The following is a 15,222-nucleotide window of genomic DNA, read 5'->3' as shown; positions in this document are numbered from 1 at the left end:
TCTAACTTTTTAAGCTTTCACACATGAAATTAGATTACAAGGTTACTGCATGTCAGTAAATTCAGGAATGCAGCATATACTGGTCTTTGTCATAACAATTTTTACAGAGTGGTTTCTCGGCCATGGCCTATGTGTTAGTGTTGCTCTCTCTTGATACAGAGTGGTGGGGCAGCAAGATAGATTTGGATAATAAAAGCAGAATTATTGTAGTTGCTGAGCTATAGCAAATTTACCAAATTGGATTTTGCCTCTTTTTTTCCTCCTGACCTCTGTTTGAGAACTACAAATTAGCCTAAGTGTAAACAGCTGTTTGATCCACTATGCCTTGTGCCAAAGGAAAGCAACTGATTTTTAATGTTCTTTATCTGACTAATAGCTGATGATAGAGATTTCAACCTGTTTGGTCAGACAGAGGTGCCATTATTCCTGGCCTTAGTGCCCGGACTGACTTATTCCTGAAAGGGAAAGCATCTTGGATAAGTAGACTTCATTTCTTTGTATCTAACCACACCATACCAGTTACAGGGGAATGTTCTTATAAACTACTTTAGTTATTTCCATACAAAGAATCATTAAATACAAATGCTTTCAAATGAGGACCAGATTTAAAAGATTGTAAACTATCCTGTTCTCTCTCTTTACCTTTGTATTTTGGTGATTGGGTAATAACTGAAGTGGTGTGGGTCAAATCTTATAATTATCTTTCTTTTTTTTTTTTTTTTTTTTTGAGACAGAGTCTCCCTTTGTCGCCCAGGCTAGAGTGAGTGCCGTGGCGTCAGCCTCGCTCACAGCAACCTCAGTCTCCTGGGCTCAGCGATCCTCCTGCCTCAGCCTCCCGAGTAGCTGGGACTACAGGCATGCGCCACCATGCCTGGCTAAATTTTTGTATATATATTTTTAGCTGGTCAATTAATTTCTTTCTATTTTTTGGTAGAGACGGGGTCTCGCTCAGGCTGGTTTCCAACTCCTGACCTTGAGCAATCCGCCCGCCTCGGCCTCCCAAAGTGCTAGGATTACAGGCGTGAGCCACCGCGCCCGGCCTTATCTTTCATTTTTGACTAAAGAAATGAAGGCAGGGGCATTCAGGAGTTTACCTGATGTTTTCCAACATCTTGTTTCAGATATGATTCTAGGATTTGATATTAACACAACTGACCCTGAGTTATAAGGGTAGTTGGAGCTGGGCACGGTGGCTCATGCCTGTAATCCTAGCACTCTGGGAGGTCGAGGCGGGTGGATTGCTCCAGGTCAGGAGTTTGAAACCAGCCTGAGCAAGAGCAAGACTCCGTCTCTAATATAAATAGAAAGAAATTAATTGGCCAACTAAAAATATATAGAAAAAATAGCCGGGCATGGTGGCACATGCCTGTAGTCCCAACTACTCGGGAGGCTGAGACAGTAGGATTGCTTGAGCCCAGGAGTTTGAGGTTGCTGTGAGCTAGGCTGACGCCACGGCACTCACTCTAGCCTGGGCAACAAAGCGAGACTCTGTCGCAAAAAAAAAAAAAAGGTAGTTGGTTTGATGTTGGGGTTTTGGTACTCTAAAGCTGCAGTCTCCAACCCCCAGGCCACAGTTGGTACTGGTCCATGGCCTGCTAGGGACCAGGCTGCGCATCACTACCTGAGCTCTGTGTCCTCCCCACCCCATCTGTGGAGAAACTGTCTTCCATGAAACTTGTCCCTGGTACCAAAGATGTTAGGAACTGCTGCTCTAAAATATCTGGTTTCAGCTGAGAATGAGCCTCAAACACCTGCTAAAGGGATGAATGACATAATTGAAGTGGCCAAGCAAAGACTAAGACAAACTCAACCTAGGAAAGAAAGCAATAAGAAAAGTAATGGAATAAGCATACCAGGTGTTAACATGAAAATCAAGTAATATTTTGGGATAAGCCATGGTCTCTACTGTATAAATCAATGTCTTTAATTACTACTGTGTGTATTATGTATGCTATTTCTGGTCTTCCTCCATGCTCCATCCATTTAGGTTCTGTCTCATTGGTTCATCCACAAAATAAGACATGTTCAATCTAAACTCCATTTTAAATTGAATTATAGACTTTATTCTCCAAATATAGTAAGCCATGTAGTATAAAGTTACCTGTTTCTTTTTGTTAGATAGAAGTAAATGATTCTTGAGGAGATTGCTTATTAAAATCGTCGATATTTAGTCCCAGGTCCAAAACCAACAATAACAAACTTCAGCATCCTTGGGCTGTTTGTCATGCCTAAGGACACTGCTGTGGGTTTTGACAGCGCCATCTAGTGGAAGGGAAACTAGAATGACTTGTTGGAATGGCTTGTTTAAAAATAAAGTCTACATTTCCTAAACTATGAAACTCTAAAATATAACAATTCTGGCCAAACTTGCATGTTGTTTACTAGGTTTTTAAAAGCATATGTGATTAATCTTGTTAAAGATAATGGGTAGTGGCTGGGCACAGTGGCTCATGCCTGTAATCCTAGCACTTTGGGAGGATCACTTGAAGCTAGGAGTTTGAGATGAGCCTAAGCAAAGTAGACCCCCATCGCTACAAAAAACAAAGATTAGCCAGGTTTGGTGGCCCACACCTGTAGTCCCAGCTACTCGGAGGATAAGGCAGGAGGATTGCTTGAGCCTAGGAATTTGAGGTTGCAGTGAGCTATGATGATGAGTAGGTTGTCTCAAAAATTAAAATCTATAAATCAATTTCTTTGGCTTCTTACTAAATAAGTATTCCTAAATTTCACCTTTTTTTTTCCCCCACTTTTTGGCCATGGTGTTAGAAACAAGGAAATGGACTAGGGTTAGCACATAGAGGTTCTGAATGAAATTTGCACATACATGTGACCAGTCTTTCCATTCCGATTTTTTAGGACCTGTGTGATATGAGGGCAGAACCAGTTGATCTAAGTTTTCTGTGACTTGAACATTATTCTGCTGTTAAGTGTCAACTCCCTGGTGGGGGAGTATTTTATGCTTTCTTAATGGTCCCCAATTAATCTATAAATTAAGTATGCTAAGAATGTTAAAGCCAGTTTTTCTTTGACTTTTTTTAGCGAAATCTTGAAAGCCATTTGATGTCCCCTGCTGAGATTCCAGGCCAGCCTGTCCCTAAGAACATTCTACAGGTACTTCCCAATCTTATACTGTGGCCTTGGAGTCTTGAACAGTAGTTTTCTGACTGGTTTTGTGTAGTAGCACATCTTTGGGTCTTAGAGAATGATCCATGTTGCCTGGCAGTCAAAGATTTGAGATTGCTGTTTGACATATTTCTGTGTGGCTGTTAATTTCAATGGATGGGAGGGGGGTGGCTAAAAAGTTGACATAAGCCTTGATTTCTAGTTTGCAGGTTTGCAATTTCTGTGAAACTAAGTATATAACCTGTATTTGTAGCACTAACTTAAAGCAAATGTTGCTAACTGAACATTCAGAGAAATGTGTTGCATATACATATGCCAAGTCCCTCGGTGGAGCATGTGGGAGATTCATCACCTGGCTTTGAAAAGTTAATCTATAATCTATAGCCTCTGACTAGAAAGAACTAAATTTGTTTACAGGGATTTGGCTTTTCTGCCTTTAGGAACTTCTAGGCCAACCAGTTCAAAGACCCACTTCTCATCTTCTGAGTGGCCTTATGGGGAGCTTGGAGCCTACAACATCTTTGCTGGGCCAAAGAGCCCCCTCTCCTCCCTTGTCACAGGTGTTTCAAACTCGCGCAGCCTCAGCAGACTACCTTCGCCCAAGAATACCATCACCAATTGGTAAATTACACTTGAGTATAGATGTCTGTCCTCCCCCACCCCACCTTCTACATAGGTTATACTTCTCTCCTAGAACCAGCAGTCTTTCATGGGCATCCTTTATGAGTTTAAAAAGAAATATGAAAATTTATTATACTTTTGGGGGGGGTAGAGGAGCAAATGTGGAAGATAGCTATTTCCAGTTGCCCTTCTAGGTGAATATGTTCATGTTTAGGTATTTTTTTTCTTGAAATTAATCCAAATTGGATCCAGCTCTTCAGTAATCTTCCTTATTTTGGGAATTCAATCTAAAAAAGTTAATTTGGCTTCTTAAGTTTTTCCTTGATACGCAGTAGAAATCAACATAGCGTCTCTCTACCAAGCAATTAATTTTGATAGAGTCTTGTGGCTAATTCAGAATGTGACTGAAAGAACTTCCAGAAAGCTGTCCTAGCAATGTATCTGCATAGAATATCATAATGTTCCTGCCATCCTGGACCACTTCAGGTTGCTGGCCACTCTGGCTCCTGCCAGTAATACCTTAAAGAGGCAGTTTTCAAACTCTTCCATCCACAAATAGGGAGATAGACTGGTAAGAGTGTGTAAACCTCAGCATTGGTCTCTGCTTTTGTACCAGTTGGCTTAGTGATGATGGGGCAAACTGCTGGCTAAAAAAGCTCTTCTCTACCAGATAGAGGTCTTGGCTCTGAAAGGGACAAAGCTGACAGCTAAGTGGGGAAGATGGATCTATGCTAGGCAATTCAGGCCATTAAGTGCTCTGATTGAGGTCTGCATAGCCCACTCTGGAGACACAGAGGGAGAGGGACATCTGTCATCCCAGAGAGTCAGTGCTGCCCAAAGAGAATGGTATTCAGCAAGGAGCAGCACACATTAGTGATAATGCCTCCCTGATGCACATATGCCATCTTGACAGCCACTGATACTGTAACTTTCCCAACAGGTTTTACGCCAGGACCACAGTTACTTGGAGATCCATTCCAAAGCATGCGCAAGCCCATGAGCCCTGTCACAGCCCAGGTTAGGCTGAGCTCTTTCTAAAACTCAATCTATTTTCACCTTATTGTTGCTTGTGGGGTGTAGAACTGAATTGCTACAGTTCTTAGAAGTGGTTTTGAACTATAATGCAAGCTCAATGAAGGTGAGAAAATTGCTAAATAAAGTAATACTTAAATAGTTAAAATCCTATTTAGTGAATAGCAACACAATCATCAGGTTTGCAATATCAATTTTTTCTCAGTTGCTGCTTAAACCTTTCTAAAAGCTAAGAGATAATTTTGTATAAAGTGCACTGACTGTGCTCATTCTTCTACTGACCCTCCTCCCTTGCCACTTCTGTTCAGCAGATGAGCCAGCTAGAGTTACAGCAGGCAGCTTTGGAGGGGGTAGCCTTGCCACATGACCTTGCTGTACAGGCAGCAAACTTCTACCAGCCTGGTTTTGGCAAACCACAGATGGACAGAACCAGAGATGGATTCAGAAACAGGTACTACTAATTCTGCCCATGTGAGAATTTGCAGATGTAGTTTTCCTGAGATTAACAAATTAACTGTAGTATAATTCTGTTGTATGTGTTGGTATGTCATATAATATATGGTAGAAATTTCATCCTATTCCAAATATAGGAATAATATGATTAAAATAATATGATTAAGTTCTTCAGAGGATTAGGATTTTGATCCTATGGTTTTGGTTTTTTCCCTAGATTTATAAGTTACTTTTTTTGGTTTCACTTTGCTAATTAGTCAAATGAAAAGAATGCTGCCTGCCTTATTTACCTCAAGATTGTTATGAGTAAACATATTTTAAATTTTTATGTTTCTTTCAGTTAAAGGATTCATTTTTACAGATGTAACTACCATAGCTCCTTATTCCTTCCCCCATAGGTTCCATGTTATCAAACTGTCTCTTGATGCAGGTTTGTTACATCAAGAGTTTATTGGTCAGAGCTGTTAACAAGTAGATTACTGACTATTCTCTTTTTCTACTAGTTGTAACAGTAGTAAAATGAAAAGAATCATAAGTTGGGGAGAAAAGGGAAAGGAGTAGCAATATTCTTTTTTATTGCAAAATAAAACACAAAAAACTACATAAAACAAATGTGTAACTTTAAGGCAAACTCCCTTGTTGACCACTCAGCAGACCTTTGTGTGCCGTATGCCAGTAAATGCTCCTCCCTCAGAAGCGACTACTGTCCAGCCTTTGGAAGTAATCTAGCTTAATTTTTTTAGTTGCATCACCAAAATGCACATCCCTGAACACTACAGCTTAGTCTTGCCTATAAAATACTTGGTAATTAAGCAGCATTTATGACGTGGTGGCTTATGCCTATAAACCTAGTACTTTGGGATGCCAAGGAGGAAGGATCACTTGAGGGCAGGAGTTCAAGACCAGCCTAAGCAACATGACGAGACTCCGTCTCCACCAAAAATAGAAAAATTAGCTGGGCATGGTGGTGTGTGCCTGTGGTCCCAGCTGTTTGGGAGGCTGAGGTGTAGGACTTGCTTGAGCCCAGGAGTTTGAGACCAGCCTGGGCAACATAGCGAGACCTTGTCTCTAATAAAAAAAGAAAGAAAAAAACCTTCATGAAGACATTGAGACAAGGAGGTAGGTACCCCTTATATAAGTGCATCCTGTTATAGCACTCAGAATACATTCACTTATCTCTGTCTGCCCACACTGTCATATTCAGTGCCACAGTGTGGAAGCAATGGGTTACTAACTGGTAAGGAGCCATGGATTTAGGCTTCCTGTCTACCTATGATTCAGAGAACCTCTAGAATCGCTGAAAATACTTGGCCTTTGACCTTTGTGGCACAAAGTTTAACATGGCTGAAATGCAGGGAAACTTTCAGTAGCTGGTGAGCTTACATAATTCTCCTCTCAGCCTGTTAATGTTTATACCAACATCAACTGTTTCTCCATTTTCTTCCCAAGTTAAGGGAGAATAAGTAGAATGGCTAGGGAGAGAAGTCTGTTCTTTTTCCTTTATTTGGGAGGCCCTGAGATCAATCTCATGTGTAGACCAGGAGGAATAGGGAATGCTGCATATAACTGGGTCCTAAAGTAGCTAAAACTCTTGATTCCCTGTGTGATTTGAACCAGCATCAGTTCTGTGCTATGTACTATGCAAATTAGTGTTGCTCCCTGCCTTCTGGAGCATAGGCAGCCCACAGAATGAATACCCTCCCTAGCTTACCTCACTTGTGATCTACAAATAAACCATATACCAGCCCTGGATAACCCTTCTATTCCCAAGGTCTTCCCAAGCCCCTGTACCTGTTCCCTCTACCTGAACCATTGTTCTCCATCTTCAGCTTCTTGTTGGTTGCACTCAGTTTAATGCATCTTCTTCCCAAAGAAGATTCCCCAGTCCCTAGAGTGTCCTATCAGGCACTCTTTCAGCTCCGTTTTCCCATTGTGCCTTATCTACATGCTTTGCTCTGCCCTAGTTTTTTGTCTCCCACATGGGATTGACAGCTCTTGCAAGGTCAGGGCCATGTTGTATTAAGCTTTTGTCTTCCCTCAGAACTTACTGTGTACTTTTGTGTATGTTTGGTACTTACTAAGTGCTTGGGAAACTGAATTAGATAAGGGAAAGGGGATGTTAAATTCCTAGTTGGTCTTGAGCATTATATGGTTTTAGGACTTGGGGTTTGAACAGATTGGGGCTCACATTGATAACTGGTTTATTCATAGGCAACAACGAGTGACCAAGTCACCAGCACCTGTGCACCGAGGGAATTCCTCTTCCCCAGCCCCTGCTGCCTCCATTACAAGCATGGTCAGTGACCTTTAGTGACTATGAATGACTTAAGGCTTCTCCCTGTTTGGTTGTACGTTTGTACCCTTTGTGCCCCTAAATGTCTTTGAGTGCTTTCCACAGGAATAACTGATCTAGTAGTCTTTCATACCTATTTAATTAGATTGTCCCCTTTTAGGTCACAGTGTAACTCTTAGAATTCTAGTGAAGCCCCTGAATTGGGGAAAGTGTATCCCGGCAGATAAATAAGCATGGGCCAGGACACACAGAGATACAGTATGTTCAAACAAATGAACAGCTGGTGTGAGGAAGCAGGAAGACAAGGGTGAGAGCCAGAGGTGAGGTGGACAGCGGTGAACAGGGGTCAGGGTGGGATCGTGGGAGCTCAGTGAAACATGCTGGGGAGTTCACAGATTCAGATTTGCTGATTTGGGTCTCAGTGATATGAACTAAGGCTTGAAACAACAAAAGGGTTTGCTTATATGCAGTGGCAAGGCTAGTTTTACAACTGACTAGTATTATCTAAAAAATGTTTTTAAAAATATATTCCCCACAGACCTTTACCATCTTCAAAGCTGATAAACCGCGGGGGAGGGGTGGGGGACTTGCTATGTGCTTCAGGATGCCAAGTGGGTCTTTGTACCAGTACCTTGGTAGCTTTTCAGTTCATGAGCCCATGACCTGTCATCTGCCATCAAGGATGTGGGGTGGTTGGTTTAATGAGAAAAGGTGCATGCATGATAAAATCAACAAAAGAGAAAGACAGTGAAGAGATGGGAACAAGTGGTTCCAAGTGATGAATCCTAATGGCTAAGGAGACTATTGAGATAATTGTGACATTTCTGGTAGCCACATTAAGGGAAATATTACAAGTATGGATTAATTTAGGTTCTGAGGTTGTCTCTGAAATGTCTTTTCCCAGAAGGAGGGGCTGTTGTGCCAAGGTATATTTCTGGCCATGTTCTTCCCTTCCCAGCCTAATCCCAGCTGAGGAAATGTGTGAAGCAGAGGCTACGTAGGCAGGTCCCCATCGTCAGTGTTGGGAGCAAGGGATGATGCATTTGGGACACTGCCCATTTGCTCCATTTTTTCTTCCAGCAGCTACAGACCACACCATTGAGAGTTGGACTTTGCTACCATATAGGCAATATGGGGACTCTTCACTTTGTTGAGTAGCTTTGCCAGTTAATCCTGGCTTCTTATTAGGAAAAGGTACTTAGAGAATGTGCTAATAATGCCAATTGTTTTTCTCCACAGCTGTCTCCTTCCTTTACCCCTACTTCAGTGATTCGTAAGATGTACGAGAGCAAAGAGAAAAGCAAGGAGGAGCCAGTATCTGGAAAAACAGCTCTTGGTGATAGTAAAGAGGACACTCAAAAGGCCAGCGAAGGTACTGCAGAGCTGCTGAGGGTACTGCTCAAGAAAGCATGTGACAGCCGGGCGCGGTGGCTCACGCCTGTAATCCTAGCTCTTGGGAGGCCGAGGCGGGCGGATTGCTCAAGGTCAGGAGTTCAAAACCAGCCTGAGCAAGAGCGAGACCCCGTCTCTACTATAAATAGAAAGAAATTAATTGGCCAACTGATATATATATAAAAAAAAATTAGCCAGGCATGGTGGCTCATGCCTGTAGTCCCAGCTACTCGGGAGGCTGAGGCAGAAGGATCGCTCGAGCCCAGGAGTTTGAGGTTGCTGTGAGCTAGGCTGATGCCACGGCACTCACTCTAGCCTGGACAACAAAGCGAGACTCTGTCTCAAAAAAAAAAAAAAAAAAAAAAGAAAGCATGTGACAGAGAGAACATGGGCCTGACTGCTGACCAGCCTGACCGTGATTCTCTACACAGTCCTGGGCAACACCCTGCGTTTCTCTGGGCTGCAGTTCTGTGACAGTGAGAAGGGTCGGACCAGCTTGCATTCACTTAGCTGTTTAAATTCTGACCAATCTGAGAGTGCTTCAATGTTGAATAATTAGTGATTTGGCAACTTTAGTTCAGCCAGTTTTACTTCTGAAAGGTTCTCTCCTGTCCATGGAGACTGGTCCAGAAACCATGTGAGAGGCTTTTAGGAGTTACACAGTAGGGTTTGTGAAGGACACGGTGACACACAGATTCTAATAATACAGGTATAGAGTATTGGTCTGAGAGCTTTTTCTCTGTGCTTGAGAAAGCTGGGGGTGGGAGGGTATGAAGAAAGTCCTATTGGACAGTTCAGAGTCTTTGACCAGAATGTAACTGCTGTTTAAATTTTCTGTTGTGATGGATTTGCATAATTTTATAGTTTCATTCCCCCCCTTAGGCTAAAAAGTATGTTAATCACAAACATCTGACTAGGCTGGGACTAGCTGCCATACAGATCCAGGCCACAGCTATTTGGGTAGAGCAGAGTGCCCAGCAGTTCATCTTCTGGTCCTATTTATAAAGCAAATGATGGTCCCTACCATGCAGTCTTCTAAACTTGTTAAAGAGATCAAATAATATCGTGAGCTTCTTAAGAAACGAACTTGACCATTAGGAGGACAAAGTGTTTGGGAGAGGTTTGCCAAAATTTTCTTTTTGTCTGAATCCTTACAGAAAAACTCCTGTCATCCAACTCTGTATCCAGTGTCGATCGAGACTCTTCTCCCACTACAAATACCAAACTGTCAACCTTACAACGGTCTTCATGTTCCACCCCACTGTCCCAGACCAACCGTTACACCAAAGAACAAGATTATCGACCTAAAGCAACTGGGAGAAAAACACCCACCTTGGCATCCCCAGTTCCAGGAACACCTTTTCTCCGCCCTGTCCACCAAGTTCCTCTCGTCCCCCATGTCCCTATCGTTCGGCCTGCTCACCAGCTTCACCCAGGGTTGGTGCAAAGGATGCTGGCCCAAGGGGTACATCCACAACATCTTCCAAGTTTGCTCCAAGCTGGTGAGTTTATGATCAGTTTTGGGTGTGGGTCCGTGGAGCTGGCATGACAACAGTTGCTGGCACTGATGAATTGCTATCCTGTGTGTGTGTGTGTGTGTGTGTGTTGGGGCGGGGGCAGTATCCCCAGAAAGATGTTACTAGATTCTTCCATCTAACTGGTGAGCAGTGGGTCCAATCCAGTCCATCCCTTAGTCCATTAAAAGATTAGGAACCTAGCTTAAGCACTCTTCATTCTTAATAAACTTCCAGATCAGCAACTGTACATCCAAGCTTGAAAATTTCCACATAACATTAAGATGACTACTCAGTAGTTTGGGTTTTTTGCTCAACAGGTGTGCTTCCTCCTGGGATGGACCTGACTCATTTACAAGGAATATCCGGCCCAATCCTGGGTCAGCCCTTTTACCCTTTACCTGCTGCTAGTCACCCTCTCTTAAACCCTCGACCTGGGACACCACTGCATCTGGCAATGATGCAACAGCAGCTACAGCGCTCAGGTAAGTTCAGGAATGGGCCAGGTGAGTGTGGGATGGGTTTCAGTCATCTTGAAGCTTTTTAGGACCAGTTTCTGGTAAAGATGAATTGATACTGACACTTCATTGTTTAACTTGTCCTAGCAAGATTAGGGCAAGGGTTAACCAGAGAATAGGATAAAGTAAACTGACCTCTGTGGAATTTAGGATTGCAGTTCCTGCAAAGACAGTGGGAGAGCTAAGTGTGCTCTGGCTTTCCTTGTCCTATTAGGAGAGAAGGCTGAGAATCCTCCCAACACAGGGTAGATGCCCTCTCACCAGCCCACATTAGTGATGCTGTGATGCAGTTACTTGCCATGGGAAGGTAGTGGTCATGTCATCCAGGGTGGGTTTTCAATATTGATGGCTTCTGTATAGCTCAGCTTTTCAAGGTGCTCTCTTCTGACATTCTTCAAGGCAGTTTTCTAAAGAAGCCCTAGAATAAATCCTCTGGTAAAGACTTCTATTTGGATAGGGTTTGATAAAGACTTCTATTTGGATAGGGCCTAATAAAGAATTACCTTCCCCCTCATGCTGTGGAGGATAACCCTGCTTATCTCCACAGTTCTGCATCCTCCAGGCTCTGGTTCCCAGGCAGCAGCTGTCAGTGTTCAGACGACGCCTCAGAACATGCCCAGCCGCTCAGGCTTGCCTCACATGCACTCCCAGCTGGAGCATCGCCCCAGCCAGAGGAGCAGCTCCCCCGTGGGCCTCGCCAAATGGTTTGGCTCGGATGTGCTACAGCAGCCCCTGCCATCCATGCCCGCCAAAGTCATCAGTGTGGATGAATTGGAATACCGACAGTGAGCAGGGCATGCAGGCTCACCTAAACCTGGACCTATGGTGGCAGGACTCTGCTTCCCCATCTCGTGTTGGTTTACTGGCTTTTTACTTTGGAGCACTTTGTGCGAAGCACTCTGTTCAGGGAGCTCGTGCACCTGGTGTGGTCTACATTATGATGGAAGGATCTTAACCAATCGAGTGGAGCCTATTGTCTGAATACAGGATGCATAGTGTTGTCAATCCTGGAAACAGTCTTTCTTTTTTGTAAGATATGTGAATGAAGTGTTGGTGTCCTCACTAAGAGGTGGCACCTAAGGGTTCTGAGGAATAAATGTATAGACCCTTATGTACAGACCTGTGTATAAACAACTTTTGTATATACATATAGGATAGCTTTTTTGAACTTATACAGCTGTACATAAAAGTAGCTGATATTAGTTAAGCCTGTGTCAACAGTTTGGATTTTTTTCACTTGTACATTTGGGACTTTTTTCTTTTGGTTGATTAAAGCGGCATATGTTAAGTGTGTGGATGAAATGATAAGGCATTGTTGTTTATTTCCTCCCTGAATCCATTCCTCATTTCTAACCAGCTGTGCTATGAGGTTCAATGTTTTCCTTGAGGGAACTGATCGGAAGTTTTAATTTTAAAACCCATAGAATTTAACTCTGTCTTGATTTAGGAGGATGAAGATATGGCCTTCTTCCTTGAGCCTTAAAGACCCCAGTGGATCAGTTTTGGCTGGGCTGATCCTATAGGTAGCCTTATGGCTAATACCAGGATATCTATAGCTTAATTTCCAAGATTGAACCCATCTAGTGAAAACAGTTTATTTATTGGGAAATCATGTAATACACTAGTAGTTTCTCCCAAACAAATCATGTTTACTGGAGTATCCTGATTATCTCGCCCAGAGTTCTGATTTAATCCATTAAAGTCTAATTTTTCCATATAGACCCTCCTTCAAGATTCTGATGCTGTCCAGGTCCAGTGGGGCTCATGCCTGTAATCCTAGCACTTTGGAGGATCACTTGAGGCCAGGAGTTCCAGACCAGCCTAAGCAACATAGTGAGAAAAAGTGGGAATAAAATGAATGGAAAAGTGCAGCCAGGCCTTCTTTTAGGAGATAGCTATTGACTCTCTTAGGCAGGCTATATTAAGAGAGAAGGGAAGTCAGGTCCACTGGCCCTTTCTTTGTGAAAGAGAAGTACAAACATAATCTAAGAATGAAACTAATTTACAGGGTTAAACTCTGGTTCTTCAATAATTCTATTCTCTTTACCAACAACTGATTCAAGAATGGACATGTGATTCCATTGAGGCCATGAGAAACAATAACAAACAGGCTACGTGGTTTCCGGGAACTGGCTTTCCAAAATGATTCAGCCCTCTTCATTACCTTCTGGATGCTGACACAGCCTGGGACTGCAGCAGACACTGTGTGACTTGTGAGGGGATCCAACTGCCAATAGATTAGTTTGATGGAAAAAACCCTGGACCCCCAATGACACAATAGCTGCCATGAACCCATTTAAACTCCAGACAACTTCTGTAAGAAACCAAGTTTCCATCCATTTTAGCTGGTTAAATTAGTGGTTTCTGTTAAATGCAGCTAAAAGCATTCTAACTGGTTAATGGCACAAAACAGTGGGCCTGCTTAGTTGTACTAAGGTCAGGAAAGAAAACATGGAGTATGTAAATGGCACAGGAAATTCAAGTCATGCTGTGACAGCCTGTAAGAATGCACCTCCACAGCTGTCTACCCCAGGCAGCATTCCTAACACCAAACTGTACCCCTCTCTCAAAACTGCCAAGTCCAAAGGATAAAGAAGGGAAAGTAGGGTAATATTCTCCTCATGGATTAAGGGGCCACGGATCAAGTGGAAGGGAGAGTGCTGAATGATGGACCGAAGGCCTATTCATAGCATTTCCTGAGGCCTTGAATGACTGGATTTCAGCAACTCTTCCCCACCATAGTGCCAATGCTAAATGCTTGCTTGATGAAAGGGAATTTGGGCATGAAGAATTCCCCAAAACCCACTATGTTCTGGCTGGAGAGCAAACCATGCTGGAAATCCTATAGCTCAGAAAGGCAATGTTACCCTGCAGAGGGGACAGGCTCTCTAGATCATGTCCTCTACCATGAATACACCACTGATATCAAGGTGAAAAGTAACTAGGATATCAGGCCCGAGGGACTTATCTCTTGGGTCTGGGGACAGTGCTAAGCCCAAACTCCAGGAAGACTATCAAAGGGAAACATTTGTCACTAGGGCAGCAGGAGAAACAAGCACTGGACCAAGACTGAATATGTGAATAATCTCACATCCCCATCCCTCACAACCTGCTAAAAGCTGTAGCTTGCCTGATTTGAAGACAATCAAATTCTGACTTCCTGCAAACATGTAATCCCTTACTGATTTTCTCAGGGATGACCCCTACTCTATCATCTCTGCAGTTCATACTGAAATAAACTTTGGCTTCTTCCAAAGAGCAAGTCAATCAGTTACCAAGTTTAGATGTGTGTACATATGTGCCCACACCCTCCCTCTGCCTATATTCTCACTAGCCCACCAAATCAAAATTTTGCCATTCAATTTCACATGAGACCAATTTCCTTAAAGTCCCCTATTTTCCAGCCCCCAAAACTTCTAATTATGTCCTTAGTATCCTCTCAAGTAGTCCTGACACCAACCCTAACCTAACCTCCTACACCTCCATACATACACGTATGTACACACACAAACCTGTTCAGATCACATTAGTTGCCTCACACGCAATATTCTGCCTTCATGCCTTTGCCCAAAGGCATGGTTGAGGCCAGGACTACCATAGGTGTTCAAGCAGAAAGACTGGGCTACAGGAAAGGAGGCTCTTAGTGGCCCAGCTGGCAGCATGTTTCAGCTCAATTTTCAGCCCAACACTGATAATACACGGCTGTGCTCTGCCTAAGGCAGACAGGGAACCCACTAAAGGACAGGGCCTGGGGGAAAAAAACCATTATTCACTCTGACTACTTAATATGCCAGATACTGCGCTAAGAAATTCACAAGTACCATCTCCCTTCATACTAACGATCACCACCTCAGAAAGTAAGTGCTATTACTATCTCCATTATTACATGAGGAAACTGAAGTTCACAGAGGCTGGGTAATTTTGTTTAGGGTTCCAAAGCTAATTAAATAAAGGTTGAACTGCAATTCAAACCCCATCTGCCTGGTCAGAGTCCTGAAGTGCCACCCTACACCATCTCCCAAATGGTCTAGCCTTGCACAGAATAATCAAGTCCTTCCTCTCTTCAGTATCACGTGGGAAAGACTATTTGAAAGGACTGATGGCCACATCCAGTTGAAAGAGTTTCCCATAACTAAATATCAAATAAAATATTATATATCACATTTTATCCATTTCACACTCAAGACCAAGCTCCCAAGTATCCCTTCTGCAGCTGCATCACTGTACACACCTTGACTCATTCAGCCCATCCCAAAACAAATTCTGACAATGACAC

General features: G+C 43.0%; 1 protein-coding gene across 7 annotated transcripts in view; it reads left to right on the top strand.

Annotated features, from left to right (window-relative positions):
- The window catches only part of EIF4ENIF1 (eukaryotic translation initiation factor 4E nuclear import factor 1), a 52,713-nt gene extending 40,463 nt beyond the window's left edge, over window positions 1-12,250 (top strand). For 4 of the 7 annotated variants that reach the window (XM_075996709.1, XM_020283047.2, XM_075996708.1 and 1 more), the window contains exons 11-19: window positions 3,040-3,111; window positions 3,564-3,744; window positions 4,685-4,761; window positions 5,085-5,227; window positions 7,441-7,525; window positions 8,762-8,894; window positions 10,072-10,416; window positions 10,749-10,913; window positions 11,494-12,250. In XM_075996709.1, coding sequence (XP_075852824.1) covers window positions 3,040-3,111; window positions 3,564-3,744; window positions 4,685-4,761; window positions 5,085-5,227; window positions 7,441-7,525; window positions 8,762-8,894; window positions 10,072-10,416; window positions 10,749-10,913; window positions 11,494-11,735 — 1,443 coding nt within the window. In that variant the 3' untranslated portion in view covers window positions 11,736-12,250. The remainder of the gene's footprint in view (window positions 1-3,039; window positions 3,112-3,563; window positions 3,745-4,684; window positions 4,762-5,084; window positions 5,228-7,440; window positions 7,526-8,761; window positions 8,895-10,071; window positions 10,417-10,748; window positions 10,914-11,493) is intronic. The other 3 variants (XM_075996711.1, XM_075996712.1, XM_075996710.1) reach the window with 1 other exon arrangement.
- Window positions 12,251-15,222: the final 2,972 nt, after the last annotated feature.

Source organism: Microcebus murinus, chromosome 22 (genome assembly GCF_040939455.1).
Source record: "Microcebus murinus isolate Inina chromosome 22, M.murinus_Inina_mat1.0, whole genome shotgun sequence".
Lineage (NCBI taxonomy): Eukaryota > Metazoa > Chordata > Mammalia > Primates > Cheirogaleidae > Microcebus > Microcebus murinus.
Note: the sequence above shows the minus strand (reverse complement) of the source record. Positions and strands in the feature narration are given on the sequence as shown.